At 38.4% G+C, this 20,249-nt stretch overlaps 1 protein-coding gene across 1 annotated transcript in view; it reads left to right on the plus strand.

Annotated features, from left to right (window-relative positions):
* LOC137250572 (uncharacterized) overlaps positions 1–19,988 on the plus strand; it is a 77,928-nt gene extending 57,940 nt beyond the window's left edge. The window contains exons 4-6 of the mRNA XM_067783628.1: positions 15,609–15,691; positions 15,756–15,869; positions 19,715–19,988. Of these exons, the coding sequence (XP_067639729.1) occupies positions 15,609–15,691; positions 15,756–15,869; positions 19,715–19,893 (376 nt within the window). The 3' untranslated portion in view covers positions 19,894–19,988. The remainder of the gene's footprint in view (positions 1–15,608; positions 15,692–15,755; positions 15,870–19,714) is intronic.
* The last annotated feature ends 261 nt before the right edge of the window (positions 19,989–20,249 follow it).

The following is a 20,249-nucleotide window of genomic DNA, read 5'->3' on the forward strand; positions in this document are numbered from 1 at the left end:
ATGTTAGTGACAATATATTGCGTTTTGTCGACTTGTGCGACTTTAGAACCCTGGGCAAAAATGAAAATAAAAAAATATCATTATGTTGGTCCCAAGTAATGTCGAGTGCGTTGGTTATTTGAGCATCGTTGATGTTGAGCTCTTTCATTGTTTGGTCATTTACGAATGACTCAACATTCGAGTGCCATTTAGCGAGCTTCATGCCGCCCTCTTCTAAAATAGTAGTAACTTCAAATTTTATTTGTGATAGTTCTTCTAAAGTATTGGCTCCGCACAAAAAGTCGTCGACGTAGAAAGACGATTTGATTCTTTCTGCACCCAAAGGAAATTGACTAGTGTAGATGTCTGCTAAGTAGTTCAAACTTCTCACTGCAAGATATGGAGCAGCTGCTGTGCCATATGTCGCAGTATTTTTACAGCGGTCATATGGCCGAGCTCCTCGTACTCACGCATAAAACTCATGTACTGTGCCTTTGTTTCTGGTGAACGTGCCAATCGACGTTCCAGCGCGATGAACCTATGCATAGCTATTTCTCTTGAATTTCCAAGAGACTTTCTTTAAAGGGTAAACGAACAATTAATCGGCCTGTGGTGCTGCGTGAAACGGTTTGTATGTAAAATGATTCACAACTAGCCTGCTCATCAGATAGCATAGAAGGTGACGGTATTTCATCCAATTTCGAAAGCTTCTCAAGATGTAGATTTATTGACTCTTCGCAGGAAAGCAAACATGTCCGCGAGGATGAGGATATTTGTGAGCCATTGTACTGCCGATGAGAGGCAGTTTATACAAAGGGAAAGTCTTTTCGCATTGCTGAAACGGTCAGCAATGCTCATATCGTTGAATCGTTGACAGCCACCTCCGAGAATATGTTCAGTGCTTGCACAGAGAACACATGCGCGATTGGTACAGGTAAAGGAATAGTTTTGTTTTGTCGACTGCTGCTTACTACCCCTTTTAACAGGCTTATTGTCAAGCTTACCTGCTGTTTCTACGGTGGAATTCGAAGACTCGATGCTCTCAAGAAACTGACAGCGTCTTTCAAGCACCTTAGCGCAGTCGTTCCAGGTTGGAAACTTTATAAAATCTAGCGACTCTTTCCACTTTTTTTCAGTGCCATCATCCACCTTTTGCATAACAATATATATCACCATGGCATTAAAAATATCTGTGTCCGTGCCTAGAGATTGCAAGGAATCACGGAGTGCAGAGACGTTGTCAATAAGACTACGAAGTTGAATGCAGTTTTGTTTCTTTGTGTGCGGAAGTTCGAAAAGAGTTTCTATATTTTCCATGAAAATGAGCGTTTTATTGTCATAGCGCGATTTCAACCTATCGAGTGCCTTTTTGTAATTTTCGTTGCTTACCTGGAATGCCTTGACCGTTTCCAGTGCTTGCCCTTGCAAGCAATTCAGAAGGTGATTGAATTTTTCGATGTTGGAAAGGCCAAGCTCACGATCAATTATTTGATTAAACGAAGTGATGAAATTTTTATACTCTGAGTACTTTCCAGTAAACGTAGGCAATTTTAGTACCGGCAACTTGGAGTTATAAGTAGGAATCACAACCTGCCTTTCTCCCAGTATACTGCTATTCAAATCCTCACCCAATTGTTCTTGAATAGCAATTTTAACGCCTACATACAAATCTTCCAACTCACCTCTCATGTTATCATCGGGCTCTAGCTTTTCTATTTGTGTTTGGTAACTCATGAGTTGAGTGAAATAAGACTCCAGTATTCCTAAGCGACACTTCAACTCAATAGTTGATAAGCCTTTCCCTTCTCCTTTACCATTTGTCACGATAATTGTTTTAATACGCGAAATATTCTTTTTTGTGTTGGCTCGTTGCTGCTTGAGTGTGTCCGTCATTGCAATGATGTTTGAGCGAGACTTTGCGAAAAATACAACAACTAGAATGGTGGTGCGATACCTCCAACAAAAGAAATGTAGGCTGAGAGTCGTACGGAGAAAAGAATGTTATGATGCAGCAAAAACTACAATACACTCCTATTGAAATGCTAGCAAAGGCGCAGCAGAAGAGTTGGCGTAAGGTGCGATGACGTCACTTGCGACAGATGTATGACTTTCGTTATTTGCAAAGAGCAAATTAGCAAATAGAATTTACCGGTAACGGTTCGAGAATCGAACTAAGTTCACGTGAAGGTGAAAAGGGTCGCGACTGTATTTAACCGAGCGATTGTGATAAAAAACGCATATATGTATGTGCGTGCACTTTATGAGAGTATGTATGATTAAATCAATGTTACACAAATTATTTATTGTTTATTTTTATACCTTTCATGAAAATGAAATGGTATATTAATTTCGTCACGAAACCGAAAATTGTAAGTCCTTAAAGGAAAATAGATAGACCCACCATTAAGTATACCGAAATAATCAGGTTGAAGAGCTGAGTTGATTTAGCCATGTCCGTCTGTCCGTCTGTCCGTCTGTCCGTCTGTCTGTTTGTATGCAAACTAGACCCTCAATTTTTGAGATATCTTGATAAAATTTGGTGAGCGGGTGTATTTGGGTGTCCGATTAGACATTTGTCGGAACCGACCGGATCGGACCACTATAGCATATATCCTCCATACAACCAATTTTTCAGAAAAAGAGGACTTTTGTAATATCTTACCCAATTTAACAGATTGAAGCTTCAAACTTCACTATATACTTTCGTATATTGCACATATTGTTGCCTGAAAAAGTTTATGAGATCGGTCGTATATATAGTATATATCCCCCACAACCGATTGTTCAGATAAGGAACTTTTCGTAATTACTGCCCTATTTTAAGAGCTAGAGGCTTCAAATTTCAACGAATGCTTACGTATATAGCATATATTGTTGTCTGAAAAAATCATAAAGATCGGTGGTATATATAGTATATATTTTATATATAAATATATATATATATTTTCGCAAATTTTAGCCCCATTTTAACAGCTAGAAGCTTCAAATTTCACCGAATATTTACGTATATAGCCTATATTGTTGTCTGAAAAAATCATAGAGATCGGTTGTATATATAGTATATATCTCATACAACCGATTGTTCAGATAAGAAACTTTTTTGCTTACGTATATAGCATATATTGTTGTCTGAAAAAATCATAGAGATCGGTTGTATATATAGTATATATCTCATACAACCGATTGTTCAGATAAGAAACTTTTCGCAATTTCTACCCCATTTTAACAGCTATAAGCTTCAAATTTCACTGATTGCTTACGTATATAGCATATATTGTTGTCTGAAAAAATCATAGAGATCGGTTGTATATATAGTATATATCTCTTACAACCGATTGTTCAGATAAGAAACTTTTCGCAATTTCTACCCCATTTTAACAGTTATAAGGTTCAAATTTCACCGATTGCTTACGTATATAGTATGTATTGTTGTGTCAAAAAATCATAGAGATCGGTGATATATATAATATATATATGATGGTATATATAGTATATATATATAGTATATATATATTTTTTTACGATTTCGGTCCCATTTTAACAGCTAGAAGCTTCAAATTTCACCAACTGCTTACGTGTATAGCATATATTGATGTCTGAAAAAATCATTGAGATCGGTGGTATACATAGTATATATCTCATACAACCGATTGTTCAGATAAGAAACTTTGCGCAATTTCTGCCCCGTTTTAACAGTTAGAAGCTTCAAATTTCACAAAAATGCTTACGTATATAGCATATATTGTTGTCTGAAAAAGTCATAGAGATCGGTGGTATATATATCATATACTTCATATAAATTGTCATTTTGACCCCTTTTTTACGGCTAGAAGCTTCAAAATTCATCAAATAGTTACGTTTACGTCATATATTTTTGAAATACGTGATCCGTAGTCATAGTTTTTACATGCAGACCGCAAAAAACGTGAAGCTTTGCATCCTCACACAGATTACCTACCTATTTTTTATTTTATATTTATCTTAATAATCGTTAAGGTATGTAGATATGTTCACTATATATTTCTTATCTTATACATCCGATTATTCGGAGATTACGAACGGGATAAAATTATTTTTCAGCCCCATTCATGAAAGGTATGAAGTCTTCGGCACAGCCGAAGACAGTCCCGTTCTTACTTGTTTATTTTAAAGAACACTAGGCCCCACGTTGGGCGCCAAAATGAATAGTCAAAAGCCTTTTTTTGACTTTGCAGCTTAATTTGTTGTTGCTGCAATGATATGTATTGGAGCTTGTGTTCTATTGCCTTTTAATTGTTCACTTGTACTCACTTAGCACCCTTTTCACCCAACATAAATAAGAACGCGACCGCTCGATTGCTATACAAGTACTAACTTTTATTGAATTCATGAAATGCAGAATAGGATATGTGTTTATAAGGAGAGCAAAAATGTATGGTTTACAGTAATTAGTTTTTGTACAAAAAAAAATAGTCATGATAAGTATAGAATAATGTATGTATACTACGTATGTATATTAGGGTGACCCAACATCCCGCCCCCGTTGAAAGAAGTTTCAAGCAGGAAGCAATGCAATTTTGTGGATGGGACGCCTTATTATGCCCTTAGATGTTTGCACATCAACTACTCGAACGCGCTTGTCCTTGCCGGGAATGGCAGCTACGATTCTGCCTGTTATCCAACGCTGCGGAGGCACATTATCTTCGTGAATGATCACTAGGGAATCGGCGTGAACGTTTGGTTGATCTCGAACCCATTTATTGCGTGAATGCAGTTCGCTTAAATATTCGCGCGACCACTGTCGCCAAAAGTGATGCTTAACTGCGCTAATGCGTTTCCATCGGTCTATGTTGTGTAGCTCTTTATTTGTTTCATTTCGCTCCGGGATTGCCTTTAATGAGCTACCAATTCTGAAGTGAGCAGGCGTTAGAGCCTCGTAATCATTTGGGTCGCTGGAAAGTGGCGTGAGTGGCGTAGAATTGAGAATGGCTTCTATCTCTATAACTGCCGTTGTCAGTTCCTCATATGTGAGACGCGCATTACCCAGCGTTCGGTTTAGGTGCCCCTTCGCTGATTTTACTGCGGCTTCCCATAGGCCGCCGAAGTGTGGTGCTCTGGGAGGAATGAAGTTGAAGTTGATAAATTCGTTTGAGCAAAAATGTGTAATTTTGTTTTTTGTGTTAGGATCGAATAAAAATTTCTTCAGCTCACTCAGTTTACGATCAGCGCCAACGAAGTTTGTGGCATTGTCACAAAATATGTCGGTTGGCAAACCTCTTCTGCCTATCATTCGTTTAAGCGCTGCAATGAATGCGTCTGTTGACAAGTCTGAGACGACTTCGATATGTACTGCCTTTGACCAAAGACAGACAAATATAGATATGTACGTTTTGTATGAAGTTTTCCCTCTAATTCGTAGATACGTGCTAACAGGGCCGCAAAAGTCAACAGCACATCGAGAGAAGGGTCGGCAGGGCGTGAGCCTTTCGACGGGGAGGTTTCCCATCATTTGTTGCAGCAGCTTTGGACGATATCTCACACAGTGTATGCACGACCGAACAACCCGACGAGCAGCATCTCTAGCATTGATGACCCAAAACCTGAGGCGAATAAGAGCAACTAGAGCTTTGGGTCCGGCATGAAAATTTGTAATGTGTAAATGGCGCACTAAGCATTCAACAAAGTGACATTTGCTTGGTAAAAGCACAGGATGTCGCTGTGTGTGTGGCAGAGCTGTCAATTCGAGTCGACCGCCCACTTTAAGCAAGTTAAAGCCACAAGTGTCGCTCATGAACGGATTTAGAAATTTGAGCGAATTTTCAGCTGGTTTGCCTTTCTTAGCGCGACATATATCTTCTGAAAAATATTGTTGTTGAATATTCCAAATTATGCACCAAAGCGCGGTTTCAATTTCTTGCGGTGATAAATTTGGAGTGTCGATGATATTTTTGCTTGCTTTATTGGTTTTTCTATAAAACCGGAACATCCATGCAATGACACGTCTGCAGGATTATGTTGCGTCGGTACGTGTCTCCAATGGCAATTACTAGTCAACTCTTGTATCTCAGATACACGGTTGCCAACGAAGGTTGATAAAGTGGAGGAATGCATACGTAGCCAATGTAAGACAATTTGCGAATCTGTCCATAAGTAAACTACCAAATCTTGATCAACGAATATATGTCTGACCTTTGAAATTAGTTGTGCGAGCAATTGCGCTCCACAGAGTTCAAGCTTTGGTAGCGATTTTTTCTTTGTTGGAGCGATACGAGATTTGGCTGTTATCAATCTCGTTGTGGCATTACCATTTTTATCCTCGGCACGAACATAGACACAGCATCCATATGCGCGGATGGAAGAATCGCAAAAACCGTGAAGCTGAGTTGGCAAAACAGTAGTTTGTAAAGAATAGCGCGGGACCTGCAATAATGACAACGAAGAGAATTCTTTGAGCAAGTTTTGCCAAGCACAATGGAGATTTTGGGGCACCGATTCGTCCCAATTTAGCTTGAGTAGCCATAACTCTTGTAAGATGATTTTCGCTGTAACAAGCAGCGGAGCAAGGAGACCGAGAGGATCGAAAAGCGACGATGTTAGTGACAATATATTGCGTTTTGTCGACTTGTGCGACTTTAGAACCCTGGGCAAAAATGAAAATAAAACAAGTAAGGAAGGCTAAGTTCGGGTGTAACCGAACATAACATACTCAGTTGAGAGTTATGGAGACAAAATAAGGAAAATCAATCTGGGGTAACCCTGGAATGTGGTTGTATAACATGTGTATCAAATGAAAGGTATTAAAGAGTATTTTAAGAGAGAATAGGCCATAGTTCTATGGATGAACGCCATTTAGGGATATCGCCATAAAGGTAGACCAGGGCTGACTCTAGAATTTGTTTGTACGATATGGGTATCAAATGAAAGGTGTTACTGAGCATTTTAAGAGGCAGTGGGCCTTAGGTCTATCGGTGGACGCCTTTTCGAGATGTCCCCATTAAGGTGGACCAGGGGTGATTCTATAATGTGTTTGTACGATATGGGTATCAAATGAAAGCTGTTAATGAGTATTTTGAAAAGGAGTGATCCTTAGTTCCATAGGTGGACGCCGTTTCGAGATATCGCCATAAAGGTGGACCAGGGGTGTCTCTAGAATGTGTTTGTACGATATGGGAATCAAATGAAAGGTGTTACTGAGCATTTTAAGAGGGAGTGGGCATTAGGTCTATAGGTGGACGCCTTTTCGAGATATCGCCATTAGGGTGGGCCAGGGGTGACTCTAGAATGTTTGTACGGTATGGGTATCAAACGAAAGGTGTTACTGAGCATTTTAAGAGGGAGTGGGCATTAGGTCTATAGGTGGGCGCCTTTTCGAGATATCGCCATTAGGGTGGGCCAGCGGTGACTCTAGAATGTGTTTGTACGATATGTGCATCAAACGAAAGGTGTTACTGAGCATTTTAAGAGGGAGTGGGCATTGGGTCTATAGGTGGACGCCCTTTCGAGATATCGCCATTAGGGTGGGCCAGGGGTGACTCTAGAATGTTTGTACGATATGGGTATCAAACGAAAGGCGTTACTGAGCATTTTAAGAGGGAGTGGGCATTAGGTCTATAGGTGGACGCCTTTTCGAGATATCGCCATTAGGGTGGGCCAGGGGTGACTCTAGAATGTGTTTGTACGATATGGGTATCAAATGAAAGGTGGTAAGGAGTATTTTAAAAGGGAGTAATCCTTAGTTCTATAGGTGGACGCCTTTTCGAGATATCGCCATAAAGGTGGACCAAGGGTGACTCTAGAATGTTTGTACGATATGGGTATCAAACGAAAGGTGTTACTGAGCATTTTAAGAGGGAGTGGGCATTAGGTCTATAGGTGGACGCCTTTTCGAGATATCGCCATTAGGGTGGGCCAGGGTGACTCTAGAATGTGTTTGTACGATATGGGTATCAAATGAAAGGTGGTAATGAGTATTTTAAAAGGGAGTAATCCTTAGTTCTATAGGTGGACGCCTTTTCGAGATATCGCCATAAAGCTGGACCAAGGGTGACTCTAGAATGTTTGTACGGTATGGGTATCAAACGAAAGGTGTTACTGAGCATTTTAAGAGGGAGTGGGCATTAGGTCTATAGGTGGACGCCTTTTCGAGATATCGCCATTAGGGTGGGCCAGGGTGACTCTAGAATGTGTTTGTACGATATGGGTATCAAATGAAAGGTGGTAATGAGTATTTTAAAAGGGAGTAATCCTTAGTTCTATAGGTGGACGCCTTTTCGAGATATCGCCATTAGGGTGGGCCAGGTGTGACTCTAGAATGTTTGTACGATATGGGTACCAAACGAAAGGTGTTACTGAGCATTTTAAGAGGGAGTGGGCATTAGGTCTATAGGTGGACGCCTTTTCGAGATATCGCCATTAGGGTGGGACAGGGGTGACTCTAGAATGTTTGTATGATATGGGTATCAAACGAAAGGTGTTACTGAGCATTTTAAGAGGGAGTGTACATTAGGTCTATAGGTGGACGCCTTTTCGAGATATCGCCATTAGGGTGGGCCAGGGGTGACTCTAGAATGTTTGTACGATATGGGTATCAAACGAAAGGTGTTACTGAGCATTTTAAGAGAGAGTGGACATTAGGTCTATAGGTGGACGCCTTTTCGAGATATCGCCATTAGGGTGGGCCAGGGTGACTCTAGAATGTGTTTGTACGATATGGGTATCAAATGAAAGGTGGTAATGAGTATTTTAAAAGGGAGTAATCCTTAGTTCTATAGGTGGACGCCTTTTCGAAATATCGCCATTAGGGTGGGCCAGGTGTGACTCTAGAATGTTTGTACGATATGGGTATCAAACGAAAGCTGTTACTGAGCATTTTAAGAGGGAGTGGGCATTAGGTCTATAGGTGGACGCCTTTTCGAGATATTGCCATTAGGGTGGGCCAGGGGTGACTCTAGAATGTTTGTACGATATGGGTATCAAACGAAAGGTGTTACTGAGCATTTTAAGAGGGAGTGGGCACTAGGTCTATAGGTGGACGCCTTTTCGAGATATCGCCATTAGGGTGGGCCAGGGGTTACTCTAGAATGTTTGTACGATATGGGTATCAAACGAAAGGTGTTACTGAGCATTTTAAGAGAGAGGGGGCATTAGTTCTATAGGTGGACGCCTTTTCGAGATATCGCCATTAGGGTGGGACAGGGGTGACTCTGGTATGTTTTTGTACGATATGGATATCAAATTAAAGGTATTAATGAGGGTTTTAAAAGCGAGTGGCCCTTAGATGTATATGTGAAGGCGTTCTCGTGATATCCACCAAAATGTGGACCAGGTGATCCAGAAAATCATCTGTCGGGTACTGCTAATTTATTTATATATGCAATACCACTAACAGTATTCCTCCCAAGATTCCAAGGGCTGTTGATTTCGCCTTGTAGAACTTTTTCATTTTCTTCTACTTAATATGGTAGGTGTCACACCCATTTTACAAAGATTTTTCCAAAGTTATATTTTGCGTCAACAAACCAATCCAGTTGCCATGTTTCATCCCTTTTTTCGTATTTGGTATAGAATTATGGCATTTTTTTCATTTTTCGTAATTTTCGATATCGATAAAGTGGGCGTGGTTATGGTCAGATTTCGCCCATTTTTTATACCAAGAAAAAGTGAGCTCAGGTAAGTACGTGGGCTAAGTTTAGTAAAGATATATCGGATTTTGCTCAAGTTATTGTGTTAATGGCCGAGCGGAAGGACAGACGGTGGACTGTGTATAAAAACTGGGCGTGGCTTCCACCGATTTCGCCCATTTTCACAGAGAACAGTTACCGTCATAGAATCTATGCTCCTACCAAATTTGAGAAGGATTGGTAAATTTTTGTTCGACTTATGGCAATAAAAGTATTCTAGACAAACTAAATGAAAATGGGCGGAGCCACGCCCATTTTCAAATTTTCTTTTATTTTTGTGTTTTGTTGCATCATATCATTACTGGAGTTGAATTTTGACTTAATTTACTTATATACAGTAAAGATATTAAATTTTTTGTTAAAATTTGAATTTAAAAAATTTTTTTTTTTAAAAGTGGGCGTGTTCTTAATCCAATTTTGCTAATTTTTATTTAGCACATATAGAGTAATAGTAGTAACGTTCCTGCCAAATTTCATCATGATATCTTCAACGACTGCCAAATTACAGCTTGCAAAACTTTTAAATTACCTTCTTGTAAAAGTGGGCGGGGCCACGCCCATTGTCCAAAATCTTACTAATTTTCTATTCTGCGTCATAACATCAACCCATCTACCAAGTTTCGTCGCTTTATCTGTCTTTTGTAATGAGTTATCGCACTTTTTCGGTTTTTCGAAATTTTCGATATCGAAAAAGTGGGCGTGGTTATAGTCCGATATCGTTCATTTTAAATAGCGATCTGAGATGAGTGCTCAGGAACCTACATACCAAATTTCATCAAGATACCTCAAAATTTACTCAAGTTATCGTGTTAACGGACGGACGGACGGACGGACGGACGGACGGACGGACGGACGGACATGGCTCAATCAAATTTTTTTTCGATCCTGATTATTTTGATATATGGAAGTCTATATCTATCTCGATTCCTTTATATATGTACAACCAACCGTTATCCAATCAAACTTAATATACTCTGTGAGCTCTGCTCAACTGAGTATAAAAATATCATTATGTTGGTCCCAAGTAATGTCGAGTGCGTTGGTTATTTGAGCATCGTTGATGTTGAGCTCTTTCATTGTTTGGTCATTTACGAATGACTCAACATTCGAGTGCCATTTAGCGAGCTTCATGCCGCCCTCTTCTAAAATAGTAGTAACTTCAAATTTTATTTGTGATAGTTCTTCTAAAGTATTGGCTCCGCACAAAAAGTCGTCGACGTAGAAAGACGATTTGATTCTTTCTGCACCCAAAGGAAATTGACTAGTGTAGATGTCTGCTAAGTAGTTCAAACTTCTCACTGCAAGATATGGAGCAGCTGCTGTGCCATATGTCGCAGTATTTTTACAGCGGTCATATGGCCGAGCTCCTCGTACTCACGCATAAAACTCATGTACTGTGCCTTTGTTTCTGGTGAACGTGCCAATCGACGTTCCAGCGCGATGAACCTATGCATAGCTATTTCTCTTGAATTTCCAAGAGACTTTCTTTAAAGGGTAAACGAACAATTAATCGGCCTGTGGTGCTGCGTGAAACGGTTTGTATGTAAAATGATTCACAACTAGCCTGCTCATCAGATAGCATAGAAGGTGACGGTATTTCATCCAATTTCGAAAGCTTCTCAAGATGTAGATTTATTGACTCTTCGCAGGAAAGCAAACATGTCCGCGAGGATGAGGATATTTGTGAGCCATTGTACTGCCGATGAGAGGCAGTTTATACAAAGGGAAAGTCTTTTCGCATTGCTGAAACGGTCAGCAATGCTCATATCGTTGAATCGTTGACAGCCACCTCCGAGAATATGTTCAGTGCTTGCACAGAGAACACATGCGCGATTGGTACAGGTAAAGGAATAGTTTTGTTTTGTCGACTGCTGCTTACTACCCCTTTTAACAGGCTTATTGTCAAGCTTACCTGCTGTTTCTACGGTGGAATTCGAAGACTCGATGCTCTCAAGAAACTGACAGCGTCTTTCAAGCACCTTAGCGCAGTCGTTCCAGGTTGGAAACTTTATAAAATCTAGCGACTCTTTCCACTTTTTTTCAGTGCCATCATCCACCTTTTGCATAACAATATATATCACCATGGCATTAAAAATATCTGTGTCCGTGCCTAGAGATTGCAAGGAATCACGGAGTGCAGAGACGTTGTCAATAAGACTACGAAGTTGAATGCAGTTTTGTTTCTTTGTGTGCGGAAGTTCGAAAAGAGTTTCTATATTTTCCATGAAAATGAGCGTTTTATTGTCATAGCGCGATTTCAACCTATCGAGTGCCTTTTTGTAATTTTCGTTGCTTACCTGGAATGCCTTGACCGTTTCCAGTGCTTGCCCTTGCAAGCAATTCAGAAGGTGATTGAATTTTTCGATGTTGGAAAGGCCAAGCTCACGATCAATTATTTGATTAAACGAAGTGATGAAATTTTTATACTCTGAGTACTTTCCAGTAAACGTAGGCAATTTTAGTACCGGCAACTTGGAGTTATAAGTAGGAATCACAACCTGCCTTTCTCCCAGTATACTGCTATTCAAATCCTCACCCAATTGTTCTTGAATAGCAATTTTAACGCCTACATACAAATCTTCCAACTCACCTCTCATGTTATCATCGGGCTCTAGCTTTTCTATTTGTGTTTGGTAACTCATGAGTTGAGTGAAATAAGACTCCAGTATTCCTAAGCGACACTTCAACTCAATAGTTGATAAGCCTTTCCCTTCTCCTTTACCATTTGTCACGATAATTGTTTTAATACGCGAAATATTCTTTTTTGTGTTGGCTCGTTGCTGCTTGAGTGTGTCCGTCATTGCAATGATGTTTGAGCGAGACTTTGCGAAAAATACAACAACTAGAATGGTGGTGCGATACCTCCAACAAAAGAAATGTAGGCTGAGAGTCGTACGGAGAAAAGAATGTTATGATGCAGCAAAAACTACAATACACTCCTATTGAAATGCTAGCAAAGGCGCAGCAGAAGAGTTGGCGTAAGGTGCGATGACGTCACTTGCGACAGATGTATGACTTTCGTTATTTGCAAAGAGCAAATTAGCAAATAGAATTTACCGGTAACGGTTCGAGAATCGAACTAAGTTCACGTGAAGGTGAAAAGGGTCGCGACTGTATTTAACCGAGCGATTGTGATAAAAAACGCATATATGTATGTGCGTGCACTTTATGAGAGTATGTATGATTAAATCAATGTTACACAAATTATTTATTGTTTATTTTTATACCTTTCATGAAAATGAAATGGTATATTAGTTTCGTCACGAAACCGAAAATTGTAAGTCCTTAAAGGAAAATAGATAGACCCACCATTAAGTATACCGAAATAATCAGGTTGAAGAGCTGAGTTGATTTAGCCATGTCCGTCTGTCCGTCTGTCCGTCTGTCCGTCTGTCTGTTTGTATGCAAACTAGACCCTCAATTTTTGAGATATCTTGATAAAATTTGGTGAGCGGGTGTATTTGGGTGTCCGATTAGACATTTGTCGGAACCGACCGGATCGGACCACTATAGCATATATCCTCCATACAACCAATTTTTCAGAAAAAGAGGATTTTTGTAATATCTTACCCAATTTAACAGATTGAAGCTTCAAACTTCACTATATACTTTCGTATATTGCACATATTGTTGCCTGAAAAAGTTTATGAGATCGGTCGTATATATAGTATATATCCCCCACAACCGATTGTTCAGATAAGGAACTTTTCGTAATTACTGCCCTATTTTAAGAGCTAGAGGCTTCAAATTTCAACGAATGCTTACGTTAGCATATATTGTTGTCTGAAAAAATCATAAAGATCGGTGGTATATATAGTATATATTTTATATATAAATATATATATATATTTTCGCAAATTTTAGCCCCATTTTAACAGCTAGAAGCTTCAAATTTCACCGAATATTTACGTATATAGCCTATATTGTTGTCTGAAAAAATTATAGAGATCGGTTGTATATATAGTATATATCTCATACAACCGATTGTTCAGATAAGAAACTTTTTTGCTTACGTATATAGCATATATTGTTGTCTGAAAAAATCATAGAGATCGGTTGTATATATAGTATATATCTCATACAACCGATTGTTCAGATAAGAAACTTTTCGCAATTTCTACCCCATTTTAACAGCTATAAGCTTCAAATTTCACTGATTGCTTACGTATATAGCATATATTGATGTCTGAAAAAATCATAGAGATCGGTTGTATATATAGTATATATCTCATACAACCGATTGTTCAGATAAGAAACTTTTCGCAATTTCTACCCCATTTTAACAGTTATAAGGTTCAAATTTCACCGATTGCTTACGTATATAGTATGTATTGTTGTGTCAAAAAATCATAGAGATCGGTGATATATATAATATATATATGATGGTATATATAGTATATATATATAGTATATATATATTTTTTTACGATTTCGGTCCCATTTTAACAGCTAGAAGCTTCAAATTTCACCAACTGCTTACGTGTATAGCATATATTGATGTCTGAAAAAATCATTGAGATCGGTGGTATACATAGTATATATCTCATACAACCGATTGTTCAGATAAGAAACTTTGCGCAATTTCTGCCCCGTTTTAACAGTTAGAAGCTTCAAATTTCACAAAAATGCTTACGTATATAGCATATATTGTTGTCTGAAAAAGTCATAGAGATCGGTGGTATATATATCATATACTTCATATAAATTGTCATTTTGACCCCTTTTTTACGGCTAGAAGCTTCAAAATTCATCAAATAGTTACGTTTACGTCATATATTTTTGAAATACGTGATCCGTAGTCATAGTTTTTACATGCAGACCGCAAAAAACGTGAAGCTTTGCATCCTCACACAGATTACCTACCTATTTTTTATTTTATATTTATCTTAAAAATCGTTAAGGTATGTAGATATGTTCACTATATATTTCTTATCTTATACATCCGATTATTCGGAGATTACGAACGGGATAAAATTATTTTTCAGCCCCATTCATGAAAGGTATGAAGTCTTCGGCACAGCCGAAGACAGTCCCGTTCTTACTTGTTTATTTTAAAGAACACTAGGCCCCACGTTGGGCGCCAAAATGAATAGTCAAAAGCCTTTTTTTGACTTTGCAGCTTAATTTGTTGTTGCTGCAATGATATGTATTGGAGCTTGTGTTCTATTGCCTTTTAATTGTTCACTTGTACTCACTTAGCACCCTTTTCACCCAACATAAATAAGAACGCGACCGCTCGATTGCTATACAAGTACTAACTTTTATTGAATTCATGAAATGCAGAATAGGATATGTGTTTATAAGGAGAGCAAAAATGTATGGTTTACAGTAATTAGTTTTTGTACAAAAAAAAATAGTCATGATAAGTATAGAATAATGTATGTATACTACGTATGTATATTAGGGTGACCCAACACCAATTCTAACTGAGCTGATGGTGTTGCTCAACGTTAGTTTTGCGGGCAAACCAAAAAAATATTTTTCCCGAGCGCAAGAAAACCTCACTACGTCACTGATCGTCCGAGGTCTTTTTGTTTTTTAATCTGGTTATTGATATTCTGATTTCGTCATAGTCGGGTGGACGAACATAAGTTTATCGATTGCGGGCTCAAAGTTGGGCGATAGGTACATCGCTGTCTCCATTTGGAAGGTCAGAGAGGTGTTCCCTGCACAATCTAAGTGCTCTCTGAACATCGGTTAAAAGGTAACCGTTTTCATTCTGACAGTATTTTACCCCGGACTAAGAACTTTTCGTCTGTCGTCGAATTTGTTTGCTAAAATTTGCAGGCGTCATTCGTGGTGACTAACAGCTCATGCTCCTCGCACTCATGCCTTTCTGCCTATGCTTTTTTCCTCCTGCAAAGTCGTATCACTTCCTCCTTAAACTCGAAGTAGCGTTCACATACTCTTCTTGTTGTTTACTTTGAAAATATACACCGCAGCTTAACACATTTTTTTCACAATTACTAGGGAGACCCCAATTGTTAGCGTCGGATCACTTAAATTCCCTTCGAATTGTGCAGGACAATTTCGAATTACATATTGGCCAAGAGGTATGTTATTATAATCATATCTTTCTAAGAAATTTAAACTATAAATTTTATTTATATTTTGCAGCTAATCCCGGAACTGGAGCGATTGATTGGAATAATCTTATGTACAAAGTTCTAACTCTTGATTCACAGAAACTTATCATCTATGCCTGCCAGAATTTTCAATCGGGGCACGCTGGTTAGTAAGTTTTGATTTAACTAAGCATTTCGATTTTTGTGTGTCCGAACGCCGCCAGACCAGGTCCCTATTAAGCATGTTCGTCACCGAAAGCTAATGGTCTGCAAGATCATTTGAGCGATATAAATATAAATAGAAGCGGTTTTCTTATTGGTGGAAAATCAGTTGTACAATTCTTATTTTACTAAAAATTATTTCCGCCAACTTAATCTCATTCCCTATGCCATAAAGGCAGTAAAGAAGATATAGGAGCACACGGGGATTCAAGGGGTTGTGTAGCGCAATATATAGCTTCTCCAACCCAATTGTCAACCTCACCTTCGAGCGGCGAATCCCGTTTCACCAACAGACGAGGCTTTGGCGACCCCAAACTCCTCAGGGAACTTGGGGGTGGGGAGGGAGGGATGGCCTGAAGGTTTAATGTGGCCATATAAATCGTCCCCGAGATGGTCGGGCCAGCACCTTAATGGCGCTGTTACCGGAGCGTATCGGATATGTATCCGACAAAGGACCATCACATCGATAACACTCCCCAAAGCCTTCGGGGAGTAACCTAATCGCTACAACAACAACAACAGCAGGAGCACACGCTAATACGACTCTCTCACATACATGACATGTATTTTAAAATGTATTGCAATGTATAGTTGATCTGGCCGATCCGTGAGGACGTCAAATAGGATGAATGAGCCCGCCGTTTTTTACTAATTATTTTTATTTTTATAAGTTTTTTTCTAAATTTACATATTTCTTTCTTCTTTTAAATACATTTTTTTTACCAATATTCCTTACTAATTTTAATGAAATCAAGGCTTCGTTCTACTTTGTTACATTTTCACAAATTTTATGAATTTTTTTGTTCTTGTTACTAATTACTTGTTTTTATTTTTTATACTTATTTCAAAAAATTACTTAGTTTTCATACTCAGCTGTACTTGTACGCAGAGTATTATAACTTTGATTGGATAACGGCTGGTTGTACAGGTATAAAGGAACCGAGATAGATATAGACTTCCGTATACTCGTATCAAAATCATCAGTGTCGAAAAAAATGTGATTGAGCCATGTCCGTCCGTCCGTCCGTCGATGCGTTAACACGATAACTTGAGTAAATATTGAGATATCTTCACCAAATTTGGTACACGAGCATATCTGGACCCAGAATAGATTGGTATTGAAAATGTGCGACATTGGATGGTAACCACGCCCACTTTTTATATATATAACATTTTTTTTGATTATTTCGTAAATAATACACCTAGAGTGTTAGAACTTGACGTGTGAAAATTTTCAAAACTTTTTTAAAATGGGCGTGGTACCGCCCACTTGTGATAAAATCAATTTTACAAATATTATTAATCATAAATCAAAAATCGTGAAACCTATCGTAACAAAATTCGGCAGAGAGGTTGCCTTTACTATAAGGAATGCTTTGAAGAAGAATTAACGAAATCGGTAAAGGACCACGCCCACTTTTATATAAAAGATTTTTAAAAGGGTCGTGAGCAAATAAAATAAGCCATATCGTTTCAAAAAATAGCTTTATATGAATAGCATTTCATTTCCCAAGTTTCGGGAGCCATAACTCGAAGAAAAATTAGTTCAGAATAGAACCATATGTACATATATATTATTGTGCAGCCTTGTAACAATATTAAGAACACAAAACAAACAACAACAGCATTTCAAGTGTACAGCTGGGTATGTAATGTTTGGTTTCACCCGGACTTAGACTTCCTTACTTGTGTTTACTAATTATTTCCAAAAAAATTCTTTGTTTATTTATTTTACTACTTCTAAATTAAAAAGTTATTTTTCGGATTTTTTTTTATCAAATATATGTACTCGTTTTAATTAAATCAAGCTTTTATCAAAACCTTTTCTATTTTTCTTTTTATTAACAAGTTTTATAAGTTCTTAAATTTTTTTACTCCTTTATGGCTACTTATTTTTATCAAATACATTTTTAATAATTTATCAAAGTACTTGTGCTTTTCATCATATTGTGGTGAACTAAATAAAGTAAACAGAAATCAGCTGTTTAGTGCAAGAATCGTGAAATGGAAAAAACGTAAGACGAAAAAACATAAGTTAATATTGTTCATTATTTTTTGTAACAAATATTTTAAAATCATAGTTTTTTCAAGGAAATCAAAAGTGGAACGTGCTACGCATGAGCAATTGGAGCGATATGTCTCATTTTATGCTGCTAACCCCGAAATGGAAATAGGAAAAAATAATCCGCTGGATTTTTGGGGGTCATTTCGGCATGACTTTGGGGACTCCCTCGGGTCATTTGGGGTTATTCCTGTATCATTTTGGGGACTCCCTCAGGGTCATTTAGGGGTCGTTCCGGGATGTTTATGGGGACTCCCTCGGTATATTTCCGGAGAGGTTTTGGCGACTCCGTCGGGTTCATTTGCGGGTCGTTCCGGGATCTTTTTGGGGACTCTCTCGGGGTCATTTGGGGCACATTCTGGGATGGTTTTGGGGACTTCTTCGGTGTAATTTGGGGTACCTTCCGGGATGGTTATGAAGACTCCCTTGGGGTGATTTGGGAGACATTCCGGGATGGTTTTGGGGACTTCCTCGGGGTCTTTTAGGGGTCGTTCCGGGATTTTTTTGGGGACTTCCTCGGGGACATTTGGGGGACATTCTGAGATGGTTTTGGGGATTCCATCGGGGTCCCTTGGGGTAATTTGGAGGACCTTCCGGAATGGTTATGGGGACTCCCTCGAGTTAATTTGGTGGACATTGGGGACTCCCCAAAACCATCCCGGAAGAACCCGAATTACTCCGAGAGAGTCTCCGAAAAGATCCCGGAACGACCCCCAAATGACCCAGGGAGGACCCCGAGGGAGTTTCAAAAACCACCCAGAAATTACCCCCAAAATCCAATCAAGGAGGATCTTCGCACAATAATAGCAAAAGTAATAAATCTTCTTCCATTTTCTCTCGATCGCACAATAACAGAATTCTAGTTTAAATTTATCCGTATAAATTAAATTATCAAGAGCGTTTGACTTATTGACAATTTGTCAGCGAAAAAACTTTTTATTTTTTACATAAAGTAGCAATTATCTACTTGATAAATTGTCAAACTTGACAAATAACAAATAAGCAAGATGGTGAATTTGTCCAAGTGCACAGAATAGCGCTTTTAATTTATTTTGTGGAGGCCTTCGGCAGCATAGCAGAGAGGAGAAAAGTAGCGCCAATACTATTACAATAAGTTTCAATTGGCAATTTTTCCGAGAAAGGAGCAGAACAAAAATTCTCAAAAGTTGTAAAAAAATTTGGTTCCCAATTTGATTCTCTGCATTTTTCATTCATCATGTTTGTGATGGGTTTGGGAATTCTAATTAAAAATCCCAAATTAGCGTTAGCCTTGTTCTCAAATCTGACACGTTAGCTCTAAAATGAAACTCAAACAACAATTGTTAGGCAAGTTTTTAATATGAGATTTTCACCAACTCTCAAATTAACATTAAGCAAAAAACAGCTGTATTGTTGGGCTTCGTGTATTATGTATTTGCAATATGTTTTAGCTATTTTTTCTACAAAATATTGGAATGCAGAAAAAACAATGACACTGAACATCGTAATAATTTCGTTAACAAACCAAATTCCAAAAGGGATAGGGGTAAATCATTCCCACGCTTATCTTCAACATAGTCTTTGAACCAAAAGTCTACATAATGGATTAGAGTTCAACAATCCATTTCTACCTTTAATAAAATTTGAAGAATGCTGCACAAATGGACGAACGTAGTCACAATTTTACATGCCATTCAAAAATCACATATAAACATATTTATAACATTATTTTCTCTTCCAAAATTTAGAACTCGTTTGGGTTTATACACGACAGCCTGATGTATTGGGTCATATTGAAACCGCGTTCATGGCTGCTTTAAGGGCCAAAGGGATTGACGTACGGGAACTGTACCGTATCCATCAGATGGATTGCGAAGATTATGAAATCCCACGAGCTGCAGCACCTTTGCTTGTTATACACATCTAGTTTTCATTTGTAATTGTCAGAAACTTTATTATAAAACTGTAAATTTTTTAAACTGATTACAAAATAGAGAATTATGAAATATTTTACATTTGTAATTTGTTTGTTCGGTAATTCTATTGACACTGTACGATATGGCTAGACACCGCATTGCATAGGGTGGTAATAAGCATAGAGAAATCCCTGGAATATAAAGAGTGTGCTCTAGGAGTACATTGCCGGGGCTTTCAATTATGTTGCAAAATTGGCGATTATGGATGGTCTTAATTACATTAAAGTACATCCTGCCTTAATCAGATGGATCGGCTGCATGTTAAATTGCAGAAAGATTACATCACAATGGGGATTGTACGAGTCCA

The sequence above is a fragment of the Eurosta solidaginis genome, chromosome 1, assembly GCF_040869045.1.
Source record: "Eurosta solidaginis isolate ZX-2024a chromosome 1, ASM4086904v1, whole genome shotgun sequence".
NCBI classification, from domain to species: Eukaryota; Metazoa; Arthropoda; class Insecta; order Diptera; family Tephritidae; genus Eurosta; species Eurosta solidaginis.